This window comes from Esox lucius, chromosome 20 (assembly GCF_011004845.1).
Source record: "Esox lucius isolate fEsoLuc1 chromosome 20, fEsoLuc1.pri, whole genome shotgun sequence".
In the NCBI taxonomy this organism is placed as follows: Eukaryota; Metazoa; Chordata; class Actinopteri; order Esociformes; family Esocidae; genus Esox; species Esox lucius.
Window position 1 is genome coordinate 22,042,613 of NC_047588.1, and position 19,037 is coordinate 22,061,649.

The following is a 19,037-nucleotide window of genomic DNA, read 5'->3' on the forward strand; positions in this document are numbered from 1 at the left end:
ACTGAACTCTTTAAGGGGGAAAAATAAAAACTCACAATAACCTGGATGCATAAGTGTGCACACCCTCACACTAATACTTTGTTGAAGCACCTTTAGATTTTATTACAGCACTCAGTCTTTTTGGGTAGGAGTCTATTAGCATGCAACATCTAGATGTGGCAATATTTGCCCACTCTTCTTTACAAAAGTGCTCCAAATCTTTCAGATTGCTAGGACATCTCCTGTGCACAGCCCTCTTCAGATCACCCCACAGATGTTCAATTGGATTCAGGTCTGGGCTCTGGCTGGGCCATTCCAAAATGTTAATCTTCTTCTGGTGAAGCCATGCTTTTGTGGATTTGGATGTGCGTTTTGGGTCGTTGTCGTGCTGAAAGGTGAACTTTCTCTTCGTCTTCAGCTTTCTAACGGACGCCTGAAGGTTATGTGCCAAAATTGCCTGGTATATGGAACTGTTCATAATTCCCTCCAGTCTGACTAAGGCCCCGGTTCCAGCTGAAGAAAAACTGCCCCAAAACATGATGCTGTCACCACCATACTTCACTGTGTGTATGGTGTTCTTTGGGTGATGTGCAGTGTTGTTTTTGCACCAAACATACCTTTTGGAATTATGGCCAAAAAGTGGTTACATCAGACCATAACACATGTTCCCATGTACTTTTGGGGGACTTGATGTTTGTTTTTGCAAACTTCAGCTGGGCTTGGATGTTTTTCTTTGTAAGAAAAGGCATCTGTCTTGCCACCCTACCCCTTAGCCCATTCATATGAAGAATACGGGTGATTGTTGTCACATGTAGCACACAGCCAGTACTTACCAGAAATTCTTGCAGTTCCTTTAATGTTGCTGTAGGACTCTTGGAAGCCTCTCTGTCCTGTTTTCTTCTAGTCTTTTCATAAATATTGTAGGGAAGTCCAGTTCTTTGTAATGTCTCTGTTGTGCCATATTTTCTCCACTTGATGATGACTGTCTTCACTGTGTTTCATGGTATATCTAATGCTTTGGAACTTCTTTTGTACCCTTCTCCTGACTGATATCTTTCAACAATGAGATCCCTCTGCTGCTTTGGAGCTCTCTGTGGACCATGGCTTTTGCTCTGAGATGTCAGGAAATTCCTACTAGAACAACTGAACTATATTTGTGATTAATCAGTCACTTTAAATGATGGCAGGTGTGTAATGACTTCTATTTAACATGAGTTTGAATGTGATTGGTTAATTCTGAACACAGACACATCCGCAAATATAAGAGGGTGTGCACACTTATGCAAGCAGGTTGTTGTACGGTTTTTATTTTTCATTTTTCCCCTTTGAAGTTTTCAGTTTGTTTTTCAATTGAATTCACATTATAGGTCACATTAAATGTGGAAAAAGTTCTGACATGATTTATCTTTGTCTCATTATTTTGCAACACAAAAACCTGGCATTTTAATGGGGGTGTGTAGACTTTCTTTTTTATATCCACTGTGTGTGAGTGTGTATACACAAACACACAGCTCAGGAAACAAATTAAGAGACCACTGCATCTTTTTCTTTCCTTTCCAAAAAGTTGAAAAGGAATGTTTTGAGTGAGGAACAGAAGCGTTCAATTTGCAGTGGTCTCTCAATTTTAACCCTTCTGGTGCAGTGGTCTCTTAATATTTTACGGAGCTGTGTATATATATATAATATAAAATATTTGTTTTACGTTAGATTCATTAGATTCAGTCCTCATCATCATTCCTTGAATTGCTTACCAATTTAATATAGCCTCTTTCTGCCTTACCTTAGTTCCCCCCTAAATTCCCCTTCTTTATACTGTTTTCATTACATGATTTCTTTCCCACCCTAATTTACGCTCTATTCCTATTTCATGCTGCTGATTGATCAGTTGGTTCTGTGGAAGCAGCCACAAAACCAGTCCCTAAGCCTCGGCGCAAAACTCTGGATAGACTCACTCAGCTGGACAATATGCATAGAGCCGATTTGAAAGTCTCTTCTAGAGTTGCCACGGCAGTGGAACAGAAGATCTCAGATTATTACTCCCCCTCTGTACAGCAGAGGATCTCTGCCACAATTGAAAGCACCCACAAAGTGAAAGAGAGCTGTCCCGTAGGGAGTGTCTCCGTCTGTGGCACACCAGTGGAGAGTCACAGCATTGATAGTGACTCACAGGATCATGGAGATGGTAAAGTGGTACTACCTTAGCTAGAGAGTAGGGTTGCAACGGTGCACTTAGCCCACTGTACGGTACCTATGAGGGTAATAGTTCGGTAAGTTTTTGGTACCGGGCAAAAATGTATTGTCCGCAGATACTGAATATCTGTGTGTAGTTCCTTTGTTTATTATATAATGTGGGTGCTTCCTGATTGAAATAGGTAGGCAAAGGACATTAGTAATGTGGTTTGAGAACCTTAGAACATGTTTAAAACGTCTTCTTAACCACAGAATACGGTACCTTATCCACGGCTAGTCATTCCTTTAGCGCTATTAAGCTGATGTTAAGTGGTTCTTGAATGCATTGGGGAGAAAAATATTTGTTATTGGACCAACAATTATTATTATTTATTGATTACGAAGTGTGCCTTGGCAAGTTTTTCATTGCGTTTCATGTGCTGTCTGTAAAGAGGACCCTGTACTGTACAGTATGGTTAGGAATGTTACAGCCCTACTAAGGGGACATCCCCAGAACCCTGTTGACCAGTAGTTAGACTTGTATGATATAGAAATAGGAAAAGATCCTGATCCAAACCTGCTGTGCGCTACCCTGGTAGACTTGCAAATAGCGCTTTGATCTGGATTTTTAATATCAGTTTGACTTTATCAGTTTGATTTTGTAGTAGAATACATATCAAATTCCCAATGAAAACACACGCCAGACTTTTTCATCACAGATTTTCTGATACATAGAGTGTGATGTTGTTAATGACCCTGCTGGCCAGTTAATTTTCTACATTGTTAATTCCATCAGAAAGGGCTTAGAATGGGAACATTTAAATTAAACCAAGTTGCGTGAACTCATCACCACTTGTTTCAATTTCAGCTGACTTACAGGAACACTATGAATTTGCATGCAAGATTGCTGTACAACTAGCCTGGTCTACAGCCTGTAGCTAGCATACAGGACTGCTATTTGTCTGCCAGATAACAGCCACATTTAGTTTGGATGGCTCGGCCTATAGTCCATAGGCAGAAATAAAGTGGCTTATAATGTAATTACATTATAATATTGCAAGTGGCTGTAATTATCTAATTCATGTTAGCTAGTGAGATTGTGTACCAGTAACAGAGATTTTCAGTGCATTGCGAGTAGTTAAAAAAAATCTATGAACATCTGGTAATGCAATTTTCAAAACCCAAATGCATACATTTTTTGAAGTAATAGGACTGCAACTAACAAATATCATGATAATCAATCTGTCAATTCAATAGTGAAACAATTTGATTCATTAGACAAAAGATAGACCATTTCCAGCATTACCTGCAAGAGTGTATTATACCAACCTAGTGCATTCAATGTATTATACCAACCTAGTGCATTCAAATTATTCAGACCCTTTTTTCCAAAATGTTTTTACATTACAGCCTTATTCTGAAATGGAATATATGTTATTCCTCATCAATCATCCCAAAGTACCCCACACATTTTTAGATATAGTATTATTATTTATTTTTTTACCTTGACTCTTTGCTATGACACTTGAAATTGAGCTCAGGTGCCTCCTGCTTCAACTAATTATCCTTTAGATGTTTCTATGGTAACAATTTGATTGGTGTCCACCTGTGGTAAATCTTATTGATTGGACATGATTTGGAAAGGAGCACGCCTGTCTTTATAAGGTCCCACAGTTGACATTGCATTTCAAAGCAAAAACCAAACCATGAGGTTGAAGTAGAGCTCTGAGACCGGGTCGAGGCACTCTGAGATTGTGTCGAAGGCACAGATCTGGGGAAGGATAGGGTTAGTTTTTCTGCAGCATTGAATGTCCCCAAGAACACAATGGATGTTTGGAACCACCAACACACTTCCTAGAGCTGTCCACCTGGCCAAACTGAGCAATCAGGGGGTAAAGGGCCTTGGCCTGAGAGGAGACCAAGAACCAAATGGTCGCTCTGACAGTGCTTCAGAGTTCCTGCATTTGGAAGTTGTTGATTTCCCTGGCCTGGTTTTCAGGACAGAAACGAGCAATTAGTAATAACAGACGTGTGCAATTCTTCCCAAGCATTTAGAGTAGCTATTAGTAATGTCATTGTTTGGAGGAAAATAACCTAGGGTCTTGTAATATTATATTTAATTTAATATGTGGGTATCCAGGAATTCTAAGATCTGGACGGACCTTCCGTAAGTCTCTGAGAGGATCCCAGTCTATTCAGGAGGAGGAAGAAGAAGGACAGCAGCCTCAGGAAGGAGAGAGAGGCTCTGCACCCCCCACCTCTGAACCTGTCATTTTCAGCAGAGACAGTCTGGAGTCTGAGGGTAAGTCTGCTCTGAAGTGATGATGGATACACTTATCCATATACACACACGTACATATAGACATTAGGGCTGCATCTATCGATTATTTTTGGCAGACCACATAAAAGGTGCCTGCCAAGAAGAGCAAAAGTTTCTGACTGACTGAATGACTCACTACCTTTTGTTAAATTGCCTAGCGGTTAGAGATGCACACTGCCATCCAGGAGATGAGGTAGCGAATCTGGCCAGGTACAAGAAAGATTAGCTGAGTATAAGCTGGCTACGAGCATCAGTAGCTACATACAATTAACCAAACAAACAAGCCAAAAGGAAAATATACCTACATCGGCTGAACTGTCTATGTAGGCAAGAATTTCACCACAAATGCGGTGTTGTATACAGGCCTTTGAAATGCATGTTGAATGAGCCTGTTTACACATCAGCACTTCAGTAGGAAATATTGTGACTTAATAATTTTTTACACGTAGGGATTACTCTGTCATTTGTAATGCATATGTCACATTGATTCAACCGTACGTATGTAATGATGCTGGGACAGTTGTGTTGCCCACCTATTGTTGAAGGAAAGGCAGCATAAACTTATTTGACTGTGGCTAGAAGAAGGGATACAACACCTATACCCTTCCTCAAGCTAGCCTTAAGAAAAAAAACATACTAAAAAGCTAGCTGATTGATGCAAACAATGTTTTTCCCTAAGAAACGTATAGCTATCTATATGAAATCATGTTTTTAACTGGGATAGCTGGCCAGGAAAGAAGCTAGCTGATGTACTGATTTATCAAGGTGATCTTTTTGCCGGACCACATAAGCGGAGCCGGCCAAGAAGAGCGAATGTCTCTGACTGACTGACTGAGTACACATTGTTAAATAGTGTAATGGTTAGAAAAGCGGACCTGTCAACTATTGGTCCCGAGTTCGTACCTCCTCACAGAAAAAGCGAATTACGCATTATGAATTATTTCGTATAGACTAATACTTTGCTGGCTAGAACCTTCCTTATCTACATTATAGTAAGCCTGAAATAAAACAGTTTACGGTTATATTGCGACTGTTTCTGGTGGATTTTGGAAGTACTCATCCGTGTATGCGTTTTGGGTCAGGATAGACCAACACATTTGCTGGCTACAACATACAGTAGTTATGTTATAGTAAGCCTTAACTGAAACTGTATATGGTTATATTGCGACTGTTTCTAGCATGGAAAAGTTAATCTTCTGTCTCGCTAGTAATTGCTCAATTCTTATGATTATTCCTAGGAAGTTAGTAGATACTAGTAAGCCTATTACTGGCTAATAAGCTGTTAAAACGGCCAATGGTGGACGCCATGGTGGAGGTAAATTTAATAAGAAACGTCAGTCAGTTTAACAAAATGCTCAATGATGTCTAGCGACTGCTGAAACGTGTAGTGTTGTGGCGTTGTGGTTAAAGACAGTGACTCTCACGTGGAAGACCTAAGTTTGAATCTTTTGAGAGCAACAACATGTATTAATTATTTCTGGTAGATTACATTATTCTCTCGTATTTTCACTTGATTAAAAAATTTAGTTATTGTCACCTCTATTAATAGTTATTGTATAAATGTCATTCACGAAATGAAAGAAAAAAGTACATTGTTTTGCCATGAAAGAAAAAAATACGTTCTTATGAAATGCAATGAAATAGCTTTGGCAGACTCGCTAGAAATTGCTCAATTCTTATGACTATTCCAGTAAGTTAGTAGATACCGGTAAATCTTATTACTGGGAAATACGCTCTTGAAACAGCCAGTGGCAAAGGCCATGCATAGACGCTATTTTTGGTGGAGGTTAACTTAGTAAGAAACGTTAGTCAATTTAACTGTATCAATGTCATTAACAAATGACCAATTAACTGTTAAAACGGCTATACTTACACCCGGCAAATGTACAGCTCCATGGTGTAGTGGTTAACGACACAGCCTTTCACGTGGGCAACTCATAATGTAACTCAGTAGGGTGTATGGCCCCTGTATGCACTCCCGACAACGTCTGGGCATGCTCCTGATGAGATGGCAGATGGTGTCCTGGGGGATCTCCTCCCAGACTTGGATCAGGGCATTAGTGAGCACCTGGAGAGTCTGTGGCTCTACCTGGCGGCATTGGATGCACATATACATAACGTCCCATAGGTTCTCAGTTTGATTCAGGTCTGGGGTACGTGAGGGCCAGTCAATGGCATCAATGCCTTCGTCATCCAGGAACTGCCTACACGCTGGCCAAATTATGCCAGGCATTGTCCTGCACCAGGAGGAACCCAGGGTCCACTGCACCAGCGTAAGGTCTGACGATGGGTCTGAGAATTTCATCCTGGTGTCTAACAGCACTCAGTGTTCTGTACAGTTTGGTCAGAAACATGCTCCCCAGTAGGCCGCTGGAGGTCATTTTGTAGGGCTCTGGCAGTGCTCCTCCTCTTCCTCCTCGCACAAAAGAGCAGTTACTGGTCCTGCTGCTGGGTTGATGCCCTTCTACGGCCCTGTTCTGCTCTCCACGTAGTACGGCCGATCTCTCTTGAGAGCGTACTGGGAGACACAGCAAACCTTTTTGCGATGGCATGTATGAATGTGCCATCTTGGAGGGGCTGGACTGCCTGGGCAACCTGAATGGGCTGCAGGTACCGCCTCATGCTACCACTAGTGACACTAAGTAAGGTCATTAGCAAAACCCAAATCTAGAGAAGAATTAGTCAGGAAGGATAAGGAGAGAGAGCAATTGTCTGTGGCGACCCACCTGCAAAACCATTCCCTTTTTGGGGTTGTCTTGCTGTTGCCTCTCCAGTGCACATTTTCTTTTACACCAAAACAAGTGCCATTGATTCACAATCGCTTATGCTTCCTAATCGGAAAAATTTAATTCCCTGAAGTTTAATTGACTTGGTGTTACACTGTGATAATTTTGTGTTCCCATAATTGTACAGAGCAGTGTACATAAAAAAATGTGCATGAGCAGGAAATGGCTTGGTGCCCCAAAGTTATCAAAAGTGAGACAGACTGCTGAATAGGAAAGAGATGAGGCGAGAAATTGAGTTGAGATTATGGGCATCCATTGGGGCTAAAAAACAGCATGAATGTGCAGGTGCACAAGCTATGCAGCTAATGCTGACACTGAGAATGAAACACAAAACCTTGGGTAGTCCACACCAAGCATACTGACTGCATTCAAACTTGCTTTAACAATTGGTGCCTCCTCTGCTATACAATCTTTTTTTTCTACGATGAAGTAGTTTAATTCCCATTCGGGGTCTCCTTTCCTGTATTTGTCATTTCATAATGCCCCAAATGTTTTCAATGGGTGACAGGTCTGGACTGCAAGCAGGCCAGTTTAGCACTCAGACTCTTTTACTACAGAACCATGCTGTTGTGATACATGCAGAATGTAATTTAGTATTGTCCTGCCAAATATATGAGGACTTCAGCTAATGCTCAGCTTGTGCTCAGCTAATCAATTAAAATGAGAAACTACAAAGGCTGTTTTGGAGAAAAAAAGTTCAACAATCTATACTCTTGCTGATTAGATTCTTCTCTGTGTCACCTTGTCTTATATATATTTACTCAGTTATCAAAATGGTGAAACACTGACCTCATTTGAACTGGATCTAAAAATCCACTATGGGAAAAATTAAGGGCGAAAATGGCAAAGGAACCGGATATTTTAAAACCATTTTAGCATTTTGCCACTAGGTTTTATGGGGATTATGAGTCATATTATTTCAGTCAATAACCGAAAGAGACCTTTCAAGTCATACCACAAAGCTTTATGGTTATTATGACTCTTCAGTCTATCATCATCCAAGATAATGCTGGCACATTTGGTGACGTAAAGATTAGGGATGTGCATTGGACATAATTTATAATGTGAATAGTATGTTATGTTATGTTTGTTTTTAAACTACTGATGAAAAACGATCACTAGTAAGCCAATGAGTAGGTGTTGTTGTAATCTAATATGCAGGAAGCAGTGTGGTAGGCGCAAAACTTGGCTACTGAACGAGAACCAAATCTTTATCAACATGAGGAGATGGATAAGTCTGGAGACGCTAGTTAGCTTAGCTAGCCAGCTATATACTATTTGCTTAACTCACCATTTTCTGCACTCTCAGCCTTTAGGTTCCACAGCCTAACTTTAGTTAGCGTTTTGTAGCCAAAAATTGTTCTAGTTGCAACTGAGTCTATAGTCATCACCCGCTAACACATGCAATTCATTATTTTTTACTCTTACCTTTGGAGGGGTTCTCCTAAAAAAAAGTACCACAGTACCTGGTTTTGAGATAATTTCGACATAAAACATATACACTTCCGTTCAAAAGATTGTGGTCACTTAGAAAAACAATTGTTCATTAAAATAACAACAAATTTATCAGAATTACAGTGTAAACATTGTTAATGTTGTAAATGACTATTGTAGCTGGAAACAGACAATTTTCTATGGAATTTCTACATAGGCGTACAGAGTCCCATTATCAGCAACGGTCACTCCTGTGTTCCAGTGGCACATTGTGTTTCCTAATCTAAGTTTATCGTAAAAGGTTAATTGACCCTTTTGTGATTGTTAGCACTGCTGAAAACTGTAAACAATAAAATTGGCCTTTAGAAGAGTTCATTCCCTTCAGCATCAGTGTGAGGGTTTGATTAGAGGCTCAAAACGGCCAAAACTGAAGAACTTTCTTCTGAAACTCTTCAGTTTATGCTTGTTCTGAGAAATTAAGGCTATTGTGAGATATTGCCAAGAAACTGAAGATCTCGTACAACAATGTGTAGTACTCCCTTTACAGAACAGCACAAACTGCTTCTAACCAAAATAGAAAGAAGAGTGGGAGGCCCTGGTGCACAACTGTACAAGAGGGTAAATACAGTGTATATAAAAAGTCTACACACCCATGTTAAAATGACAGGTTTTTGTGATAGATCTTTTCCACTTGTCCACTTTTAATGTGACCTATAACGTGAACAATTCAATTGAAAAACATACTGATATCTTTGAGGTGGGAAAATAAAAACCTTACAATAACCTGGTTGCACAAGTGTGCACACCCTCTTATAACTGGGGATGTGGCTGTGTTCAGAATTAATCAATCATATTCAAACTCATGTTAAATAGATGTCATTTAAAGTGACTGATTAATCACAAATAAAGTTCAGCTGTTCTAGTAGGATTTTCCTGACATTTTCTTAGTTGCATCTCAGAGCAAAAGCCATGGTCCGCAGAGAGCCTTCAGGGCATCAGAGGGATCTCATTGTTGAAAGATATCAGTCAGCAGAAGGGTACAAAATAATTTCCAAAGCATTAGATATACCATGGAACACAGTGAAGACAGTCATCATCAGGTGGAGAAAATATGGCACAACAGAGACATTGATCAAAATTGATGAAAAGACGAGGAGAAAACTGGTCAGGGAGGCTTCCAAGAGGCCTACAGCAACATTAAAGGAACTGAAGGAATTTCTTGCATGTGCTGGCTGTGTGCTCCATGTGACAACAATCTCCCGTATTCTTCATTTGAATGAGCAACCGGGGTAGGGTGGCAAGACGGAAGTCTTTTCTTACAAAGAAAACATTCAAGCCCGGCTGAGGTTGGCAAAAACAAACCTCAAGTCCCCCAAAAGCATGTGGAAAAATGTGTTATGGTCTGATGTTTGGTGCAAAAACAACCCTGCACATCACCCAAAGAACACCATACCCCACAGTGGAGTATGGTGGTGGCAGCATCATGCTTTTGGGCTGTTTTTCTTCAGCTGGAACCGGGGGCCTTAATCAGGTTGGATGGAATTATGAACAGTTCCATATACCAGGCAATTTTGGCACATAACCTTCAGGCGTCCATTAGAAAGCTGAAGATGAAGTTCACCTTTCAGCACCACAACGACCCAAAGCGCACATCTAAATCCACAAAAGCATGGCTTCACAAGAAGAAGATCAACATTTTGGAATGGCCCAGTCAGAGCCCAGACCTGAATCCTATTGAACATCTGTGGAGTGATCTGAAGAGGGCTGTGCACAGGAGATGTTCTCGCAATCTGACAGATTTGAAGCGCTTTTGCAAAGAAGAGTGGGCAAATATTGCCACGTCAAGATTTCCCCATTCTAATAGACTCCTACCCAAAAATACTGAGTGCTGTATATATCCCCCTCAAAGATTTCAGTTTATTTTTCAATTGAATTGTTCATGTTATTGGTCACATTAAAGGTGGAAAAAGTTCTGACATGTTTTATCTTTGTCTCATTCCTTTACATCACAAGAACCTGGCATTTTAACAGGGGTGTGTAGACATTTTATATCCACTGTACATCAGTGTCTCAGATTCAGATGTCTTACAGGTCCTCAACTGGAAGCGTCATTAAATGATACCAGTCTTGATGTCAACAGTGAAGAGGTGACTCTTGGATACTGGCCTTCTAGGCAGAATTCTTTTTTTGTCCCATGTCCGTGTTCTTTTGCCCATTGTAAACGTTTCCTTTTCTTGGTAACTCTGCCAAGAAGGCCAGCATCACGGAGTTGCCTCTTAAGATGATGAACTTGGATTAGCAAACTCAACGTGCCATTGTAACACAGGTGTGATGGTGGCTGATAATGGGGCTCTGTACACCTATGTATATATTTAATAGAAAATCTTCAAGCTATAACAGTCATTTACAACATTAACAATTTCTAAACTGTACTTCTGATGAGTTTTGTTATTTTAATTGGCAAATAATAGCTTTTTTTTTTAAACAAGGACATTTTAAGTGACCCAAACATTTGAAGGGTGGTTTATTTTAAATTATAATTAATAATAGAGACCTTGATTTATTAGTGCAATATCATTTATTAGTTTAAGTAAAATATATTCTGCTTATTAAAATGATTTGTTTTAGTTATTGTGTTGAATGGAAATTATAGTTCTCCCCCTTATGTTTGAGCACAATATATGACTTACTGTTTATGTTGTTTACATTATTCTTTGCATTCACTTGGGAAAATAAAACATTTTTATATGCGCACGTGTACACACACACACACACACACACACACACTCACACACACGTGTATGTATGTATATGTACATATCTGTTTGTGTGTGTCTTCCCAGATTCTGTAATGGCATCAGGACAAGGTCAGTCCATAGCCATGGGTCTAGGTCTGGGTATGGATACTCTGGAGGAAGAGTTGGAGAAGGCCAGCTTTTTTGGCCACCTGGAAGGAGGTGCGTCCTCCACCATAGACTACTCCAGACTGAACAGAGACCTGGATTCTTCCACCACCACAATCACCCCTGGGTATCTATTACACTGAGTTGCTAAAGGGCGGTATTCTCAGTGGTTTCCAACCTCTTTCAGTCAATGTACCACCCACAGAATTTTGCTCTGCTCTGAGTACTCCTGAAGTACCCCCACATGGTCAATTTTCTAGTAAGCCAATTGTTTCATGAGTGCTTTCAAATACCCCCTTTTGATAGGCCCAGTACCCCCAGGGGTCGTAGTACCCCTGATTGAGAACCACTTCTGTAGACACAGGTCATGGGTACATTTTTCACTACCCCCAATTTTTAAGGTTTGACTGTTCCCAGTCACGGTAAGCTCAGTTCGATATGCACTGTGTGTTAAAACCACAATGTGCACTTTGGGGATGAAGCATTAACATTAGGTCACTACTATATTTATATGACCTGTGTATGTTGACATCTTTAAGGTGAAATCACTCCAGCCCTGGATTGATATGCAAAGGACAAACCACAACATTGCCTCTTTTGAATTCAAGCATCTGCTTGAATTTGATTCAAACTGGGCAAAAAAAAAATCAACAGTGTCTAGTAAGTTTTTTGCTCTAGATTTTTTTAAATGGTCAAACCACTTTACAAACATCATTTTCTGCCCTTTTTCAACAAATAGGTATACCTGATATTTAAAAGCTGAGCATCGAGAAGCCAAAAAAAAAACATTTCATTTGCAAAACATTTCTTTGAACGTGCAATCCAAACTAAATTATGAAGAGTAGTTGATTATGCAGATTATGAAGAGTAGTTGATCCTTTATCTGTTTCTAGAGACACTCTGGAGCATGGCACAGCATCCCAGGTGCTACAGTATTACAGACATTGCAGATACTCCCGGTTTGTGATCAGTGAATGACAATTGTTTGCTGTTACTCCAGGAAAGCAGAGGTGGCTATGGTGGGGATTGATCAAAGAAAGTGCATAGCTATGGAGTCCAGACTATCCCCAGGTAAGAGAAATCAAGTGCTCATAGAATGATATAATATACTAATTAAATGGGATATCTATGCTCACCCTACTCCGGACCTTGCTGGTTCATGTGAACTTGTTTTCCCCCCAGTATTGGCCAAAACACTAATTGCCAGAAATGAATTTCTACTGGAGTCAACAAGTAGAGTATACAAGTATTCTATCAAAGATAGCTGTTCTCAGGAAATTTGAGATTGTAATAGCATGCAGAGAGGGTGAGGAACAAGCAAAGAGTTTTTCTAAAAGTAGTTCCGTTATAATCCAATCAAGATGTATAATTACATTTATTTTATGATTTAAGAAGTTCTTTGTGCTTTAATCAGAGGTAGGATTTCTCTCATATTTTGGGTATTATAGGAAGTTGAGATAAACGACAATGGCATATTCTTTGCTCATCTAATACCAAGGGGTCCAATAATTCTGGAGTGAACTGTATTTGGACATACTTCCAATGTTCCCTCTGAGCTCATTTTCTTCTTAGAGGTGAGCGAATAAACCGTAAATCGTAAACCCCTTTTAAGTGTCATAAATTAAATCTAACTCCGTAAGGCTGAGTCTGTGATTTTGTTTCAGCCATAACGCATTGGAGAAAAAGGTTATTGACAGTAGGCCACAAGTTTTTTGCTTAGTGGCAAACATTGATTGTAAATATTGTATAATGCATCTGCTTGACTCCTTAATTGTGTTTGTGCCTACTTTAGCCTCCCCGTACTACAGTGAGGATGAGGACTTTGAAGAGGAGGGAAGTGGCAAGGAGGTTATTGAGGAGGTGAGAATGTCCAATTTACACAAAACTTGATATTCCACATTTATCACTTTTCATAATTGTACCGACAACAATATTGCCAATACATATTATAGTGGGCACAAGAATCTACATATTAAAGCACCTTCACATAGAACACAGAGTGGTGCTATATCGGACACGTTTAAATAAAGTGTCCAAATAAAGTGTTACCAAATCAACTATTTTACACTGAGCTTGTCTGATGCTTTACAGCGCACTTAATGATGAAGTGTCGCAAATTACTCTAAGACATATTACAGGGCTATAGACATTTTAAAAAAAAAATGCTTTTTGAGGAACAATTTTGAATGGTTGCAGAAGTGCAACCTACACTTTTTTATTTTATTCAGAATTTCATGATAGAAATATGAGACGAAGGCCATTATGTCCATATGTAAGCATAATGAATCGGACAAATGCAGTGTGCAGTTTCCTCTTTCTCAATAGCCATGATATATTGACCATATACCACTGTCTTCTTATTTCTTATTTAGATTATTTTATGCATAACATGCTGGATTAATTGAAAAATGTAAAGACAGAGAACATGGCAATGTGGTGAATCAAAATATAAACCACATGAAATAAATGATCCAGGGACCTATTAATATGGGCATACCTGTATTACCAGTCATGTGAACTCCATAGATTGGAGCCTAATGAATCTGTCAATTGATTGATTTCATTTAAGGAAATGTAGCCTAGTAAAATATTACAATTGTTGCATATTGCCTTGCATTTGAGGACCACTGTTTTTCAGGCCTATGCTTTGATGCACACTATGGCACAGTACACTTTACTGGTACTATATCTCCAAATGGCAAAAACATTTCACCTGTGTGATCCGGAACAAACTACAATACTGTATCATTCACGACCCTGCGTAATGTTTATTGTAATTTACAGCAGCTGTCAAATGTACCAACATTCAGCAGGTGAAAGTGTATGAAAGACCTTCTAGCACCACATTGTATGCAGCGTTAAGACATTGCCTCCTGACAACCTCCTTTCAGACCCCTCCCCTGTTCAACAAGTTTTTAAACAACAAATTCATGCCTTCCACCAGCACATACTTAGTCACAGTACTCCAGTCCATAACCTGTCTTACATGACCACCTTACAGGGCCTGGCTTACACTACACTGTACCTGCATCTCAGACTCATGACAGGGCTTATCAGAACATTTTTAACTTCCAAACTAGATCCAAAGACTGCCTGCCTTCCATCTCTTTCATAGTCACTAAAATGGTTAACTCCTCCATCTCCACTGGCATTGTACCATCCACTCTCCAGATTGTTGCAGTCACTCCCACACCAAAAGAGCCCAGTGGGGATCTGGATGACCCAAGGAACTTCCATCTCAAATCGTTCATTTGTCACCGAAATACTGGAGTGGGCGGTGGTTAGTCAACTTCAACAATATTTTGACGGCAATTATCTATATGAACAATTTCAGTCTGTTTTCCCGAACTAAACATAGCACTAAAACCGCATTGCTCAAAATAACCAAAGGCCTGCTCCTTGTGCGACTGTCACACCAGCAGTGTCCCCCAGGGGACTCAATTCTGTGATCATCATGTACCTGCTAACCCTGGGCAAGATTATGCGACATCACAACATTCACTTCCACTGCTATACTGATGACACTCAGCTCCAACTCTTCATGAATCTTGCAGCTGCCCATTTTTCTACTTTCCTCATCAACTGCCACAAAGACATTCACAACTGGATGAGCACAACATTTTTTACTTAACAGCAATAAGACAGAGGTCATGCTTGGCGGCTCCAAATCCAACCGCTTTAAACACCACAAACTCAATATCACCACAGACAGTTTCTCAGTCCCTCAGTCAACTCAAGTCAAAAGACTTGTTGTCACTATGGATAGTTTGCTTTCATTCGAATCGCACAAATACAATTACCTGGACCTCATTTATTCACACCCACCATATCTCCAAAAGCCCTCCATTATCTTGCACCTACCAACCTATCTGACCTCCTCCCTGGCTTTGATGCCTCTTACTCCCTCCACTCTACCTCTGCTGGCCTACTTGTCAACCCCCATTCTGCCTCTCAACTCTGTGTGCAAGGGCTTTTACCTGCCCAGCATCTAGGTTCTGGTACGTGCTCCCCCCACACATTCGTTTTTATTTTTTAAAGTTAATACTTTAAAAGAATTACTAAAGACCCACTTATTCCAGAAAGCTTTTAACCTGTAGTTTTCTTTGTTTGTGTCACCCCTCTGTACTGATACTGGTTTTTCCTGTATGTATAAGTACTATCTTTACTGTTTAAGGTGTCCTTGAGTTTGTAGAAAGGCATCCGACCAAATAAATGTTTAGTTATTAATACCTTTTTGGCTCTGAGCAAGCATACACAATATACAGCTCTGGAAAGTTCAGTTCCTCTGGTTTTACTATACATAGGTATGTGTTTGATGAAAATTAACTGTTTTATTTTATTCTATTAACTACTGACAGCATTACTCCCAAATTCCAAATAAAAATATTGTCATTTAGAGTATTTATTTAACTGGTTAAATAACCCAAAAAAGATGCATTGTTTCAGACTTCAAAGAAAACAAATTCATATTCATTTATCAACAACCAAATACTAATGTTTTAACTTAGGAGGAGTTCAGAAATCAATATTTGGTGGAATAACCCTGATTTTTAATCACAGTTTTCATGCTTCTTGACTTGCTCTCCACCAGTCTGTCACATTGCTGTTGTGTGATTTTATGCCACCCCTGGCACAAAAAATCAAGTAGCTTGGCTTTGTTTGATGACTTGTGACCATCCATCTTCCTCTTGATCAAATTCCAGAGGTTTTCAATGGGGTTCAGATCTGGATATTGGGCTGGCCATGACAGGTTCTTGATCTGGTGGTCCAGGTTGATTGACCTGGTTATTCAAATTACCTTTGAGGTACTACTTGCCCTGTTTTTGCCATCCAGCTGGTCCTATTGCAAGAGGATAATGATGACCACAGCAGTGGTTTTTATACTTTTCCTCATTTAATTAGATTTGGTTCAGGTAATCACCTAATCATTAAGTAAAATTAGGTGTGCCTGTTGTGACTGTGTAGGAATTTAACAGACACTGGAATGGAATGGCTGCCATACATGTAGAGGTGCTGATTTAAGAAAAAAAAAATCTAAATTTTATATATTTAAATATGTACACTGATACAGGCCCAAATCGGACATATTTCTCTGAGGGAAATATATAATTTGGACTGCTCATTTATACATTTTATGGTCGTCCAATGATGAAACAAAATAAATGGATTCATTGCAAGTTGCCTGGTTTGAAAATGCAGTTGTGTGTAAGGGAGTGAATTGTACAGAATTTTCTACCTAAGGTTGATTGTAATTGAATTATAAAAAATTTCCCAATGAGGTTAAGGTTATAAGGTGTAAGTAGTGGTTTTCTGCTCACTGGCTAATCCTTCTTCAAAAGCTACAGTGTATAAAGGCAATAACCATTTAAAGAAATCAGTTGTCTTAGATTAATATTTGGGTGAAATCACACTTACCTTGAGTTGTTACTGAAGGCCCATGGAATCACAAAATGCCATTATTCATGTCCCAGCCTCAAATTAACATCATTAACATAACCATCATTGCCCAAATTCATGAATTGAAATTGTGCATCCCCAGTAACTAAAACTGCATTGCAAATGGAAACCTACTCCAAAACACTTCCAAGACTGGTGGTGTTGTTTACCTCTAAGAACATGTCAATGTGTCTTTCCTCAAAAATAATATTTTAATTGTTGCTATAGAAATGTTATCATCATATGATTTCAGCTGATCAATCTGTGTTTTCGACATAACATTATTAACAACCGTTAACTCGGGACAACCACTTAGCATTTGCTAGCTACCGATGACTGAATAAAAGGGACTGTGTGGTTGCTAGGATGAACTATCCCTTTAATGGGGATTGTCTAAGATACGTCTTTGATTAGCTGACAGAGTGGAGGGTGACTAATTCCATGGGTCTTCTCTTTGTTCATAATCTAATGTATTTTCTTGCTTTCTTTCTTTTTCTTTCCAGAAGCCTGAAAGGCCTGCCATGCTTGCCAAAGGTATTTATACATAACATCTATATTCACCTTTTAATTACTGTTTCAGTGGGTCTTTCAGTAATGCAATATTGTAAATGAAACAAAATGTTCACATTTTACAGCAGGTATGAAAGTGAAGCACAGAGAGTGGAAAATGCAACTGTCCTTTGACTGATGTTTATGCTAAATGTGGTTATAACGGGGCTCAGGTTGGGTGCCTGCGCACCCTAGCTTTCCTGAGGGATGGTTGACCACAACCAAATACATTAGTCTATTTATTGATTACCACGTTTATGTAATGGGAGACCAAATGAATGAAGCAGGATACTTGAATATTAGGCAGTATTTGGCATATGATATCATTCTGGTGATCATAAAATCACTCTTGAATAAATGTTGCCTTGTGTATAGGGGCATTGTCATCATGGAGCATCATGATGGAACAGTGTTTGCACCATAAAATGCACCTGGTCCAGTAAAATGTACTCCTATTCCTTGACCATTATATGACCATGCAGAGCAATCATCGGACCCAATAACTCCCACAAGATGGCAGCACATACCATTATGGATGTTGAAGTGTTCACAGCAGAAATGTAAAGCGTCCTTTGGCTTTCTCTAAACATAAATCCATCTGGCTGGTGAAAGACCATATTACTTGTTTCCATTGCTTACACCAAGTTATGCGTCTTTGTACATTGGCTTTGGATGGAAGCAGTTTCTGAATTACAACCATGCCTTAAATTCCAGCATTGTGTAGCTGACGACGTATTGTTTTTGATTAGAATGGGTCTCCATGGTGATGACTCAATTCTGTGATAATTTTTGAAGCTAGTCTTTTGAGGCATTTTGCAACTGTTAAGTGTCCATCTATCCCTGTCGCTCAGCTTCGACATTCAACCACTGTTCTTCTTTGCCAATGGAATTTGTCCATATGCTGTCATGATGCATGTACCTGGATTTTTGTGGAAGGCAGAGTATTGTGACATCGTCGAGATAAGAGGTGGCGTACTCCCAGTGGGGCTGGAGCAAGACTTCCATCAGCATTTTGAAGGTGGCCTGGGCCCCATTGAGTCTGAAAGGCAGGACCCAATTGGTGTTGAACAGTTTTCTCCAAGGCATGTGGGGCTAGGGGCACTTGCTGGCACCGTTTGGTCAGGTCCAGGGTGGAGATGACCAGCCGATCTACCAAGTTCTTTAACCAGGGCCATTGAGTAGGTGTCTAATTAGACACATTGTTCAACCTCTGGAAGACGTTGCAGAGCCGATGAGAGTCATCTGGCTTCGACACCACCAACCCAGAGCTGAACCAGTCAATCAATGATGTCCATAGCTCTCATCCGGGTCTCCTCCTCAACGGCTTTCCGCCGGGTTTCGGGGATCTAGTAGGGTGCTGGCAGACCACATTCCCCAGTTCTGTCTGGATGTGGTTCTAGATGGTGTTGAAGAGAACACATACAAGAGCTGGTCTACTAGTTTCCGAAGTTCCTGCCGTTG

General features: G+C 39.9%; 1 protein-coding gene across 4 annotated transcripts in view; it reads left to right on the forward strand.

Annotated features, from left to right (window-relative positions):
- Positions 1 to 19,037, forward strand: part of cep162 (centrosomal protein 162) — a 47,127-nt gene that overhangs the window by 10,919 nt on the left and 17,171 nt on the right. For 3 of the 4 annotated variants that reach the window (XM_034289109.1, XM_034289110.1, XM_034289111.1), the window contains exons 5-10: positions 1,865 to 2,161; positions 4,289 to 4,450; positions 11,532 to 11,718; positions 12,592 to 12,662; positions 13,384 to 13,451; positions 17,531 to 17,561. In XM_034289109.1, the coding sequence (XP_034145000.1) occupies positions 1,865 to 2,161; positions 4,289 to 4,450; positions 11,532 to 11,718; positions 12,592 to 12,662; positions 13,384 to 13,451; positions 17,531 to 17,561 (816 nt within the window). The remainder of the gene's footprint in view (positions 1 to 1,864; positions 2,162 to 4,288; positions 4,451 to 11,531; positions 11,719 to 12,591; positions 12,663 to 13,383; positions 13,452 to 17,530; positions 17,562 to 19,037) is intronic. The other variant, XM_010897179.4, reaches the window with a different exon arrangement.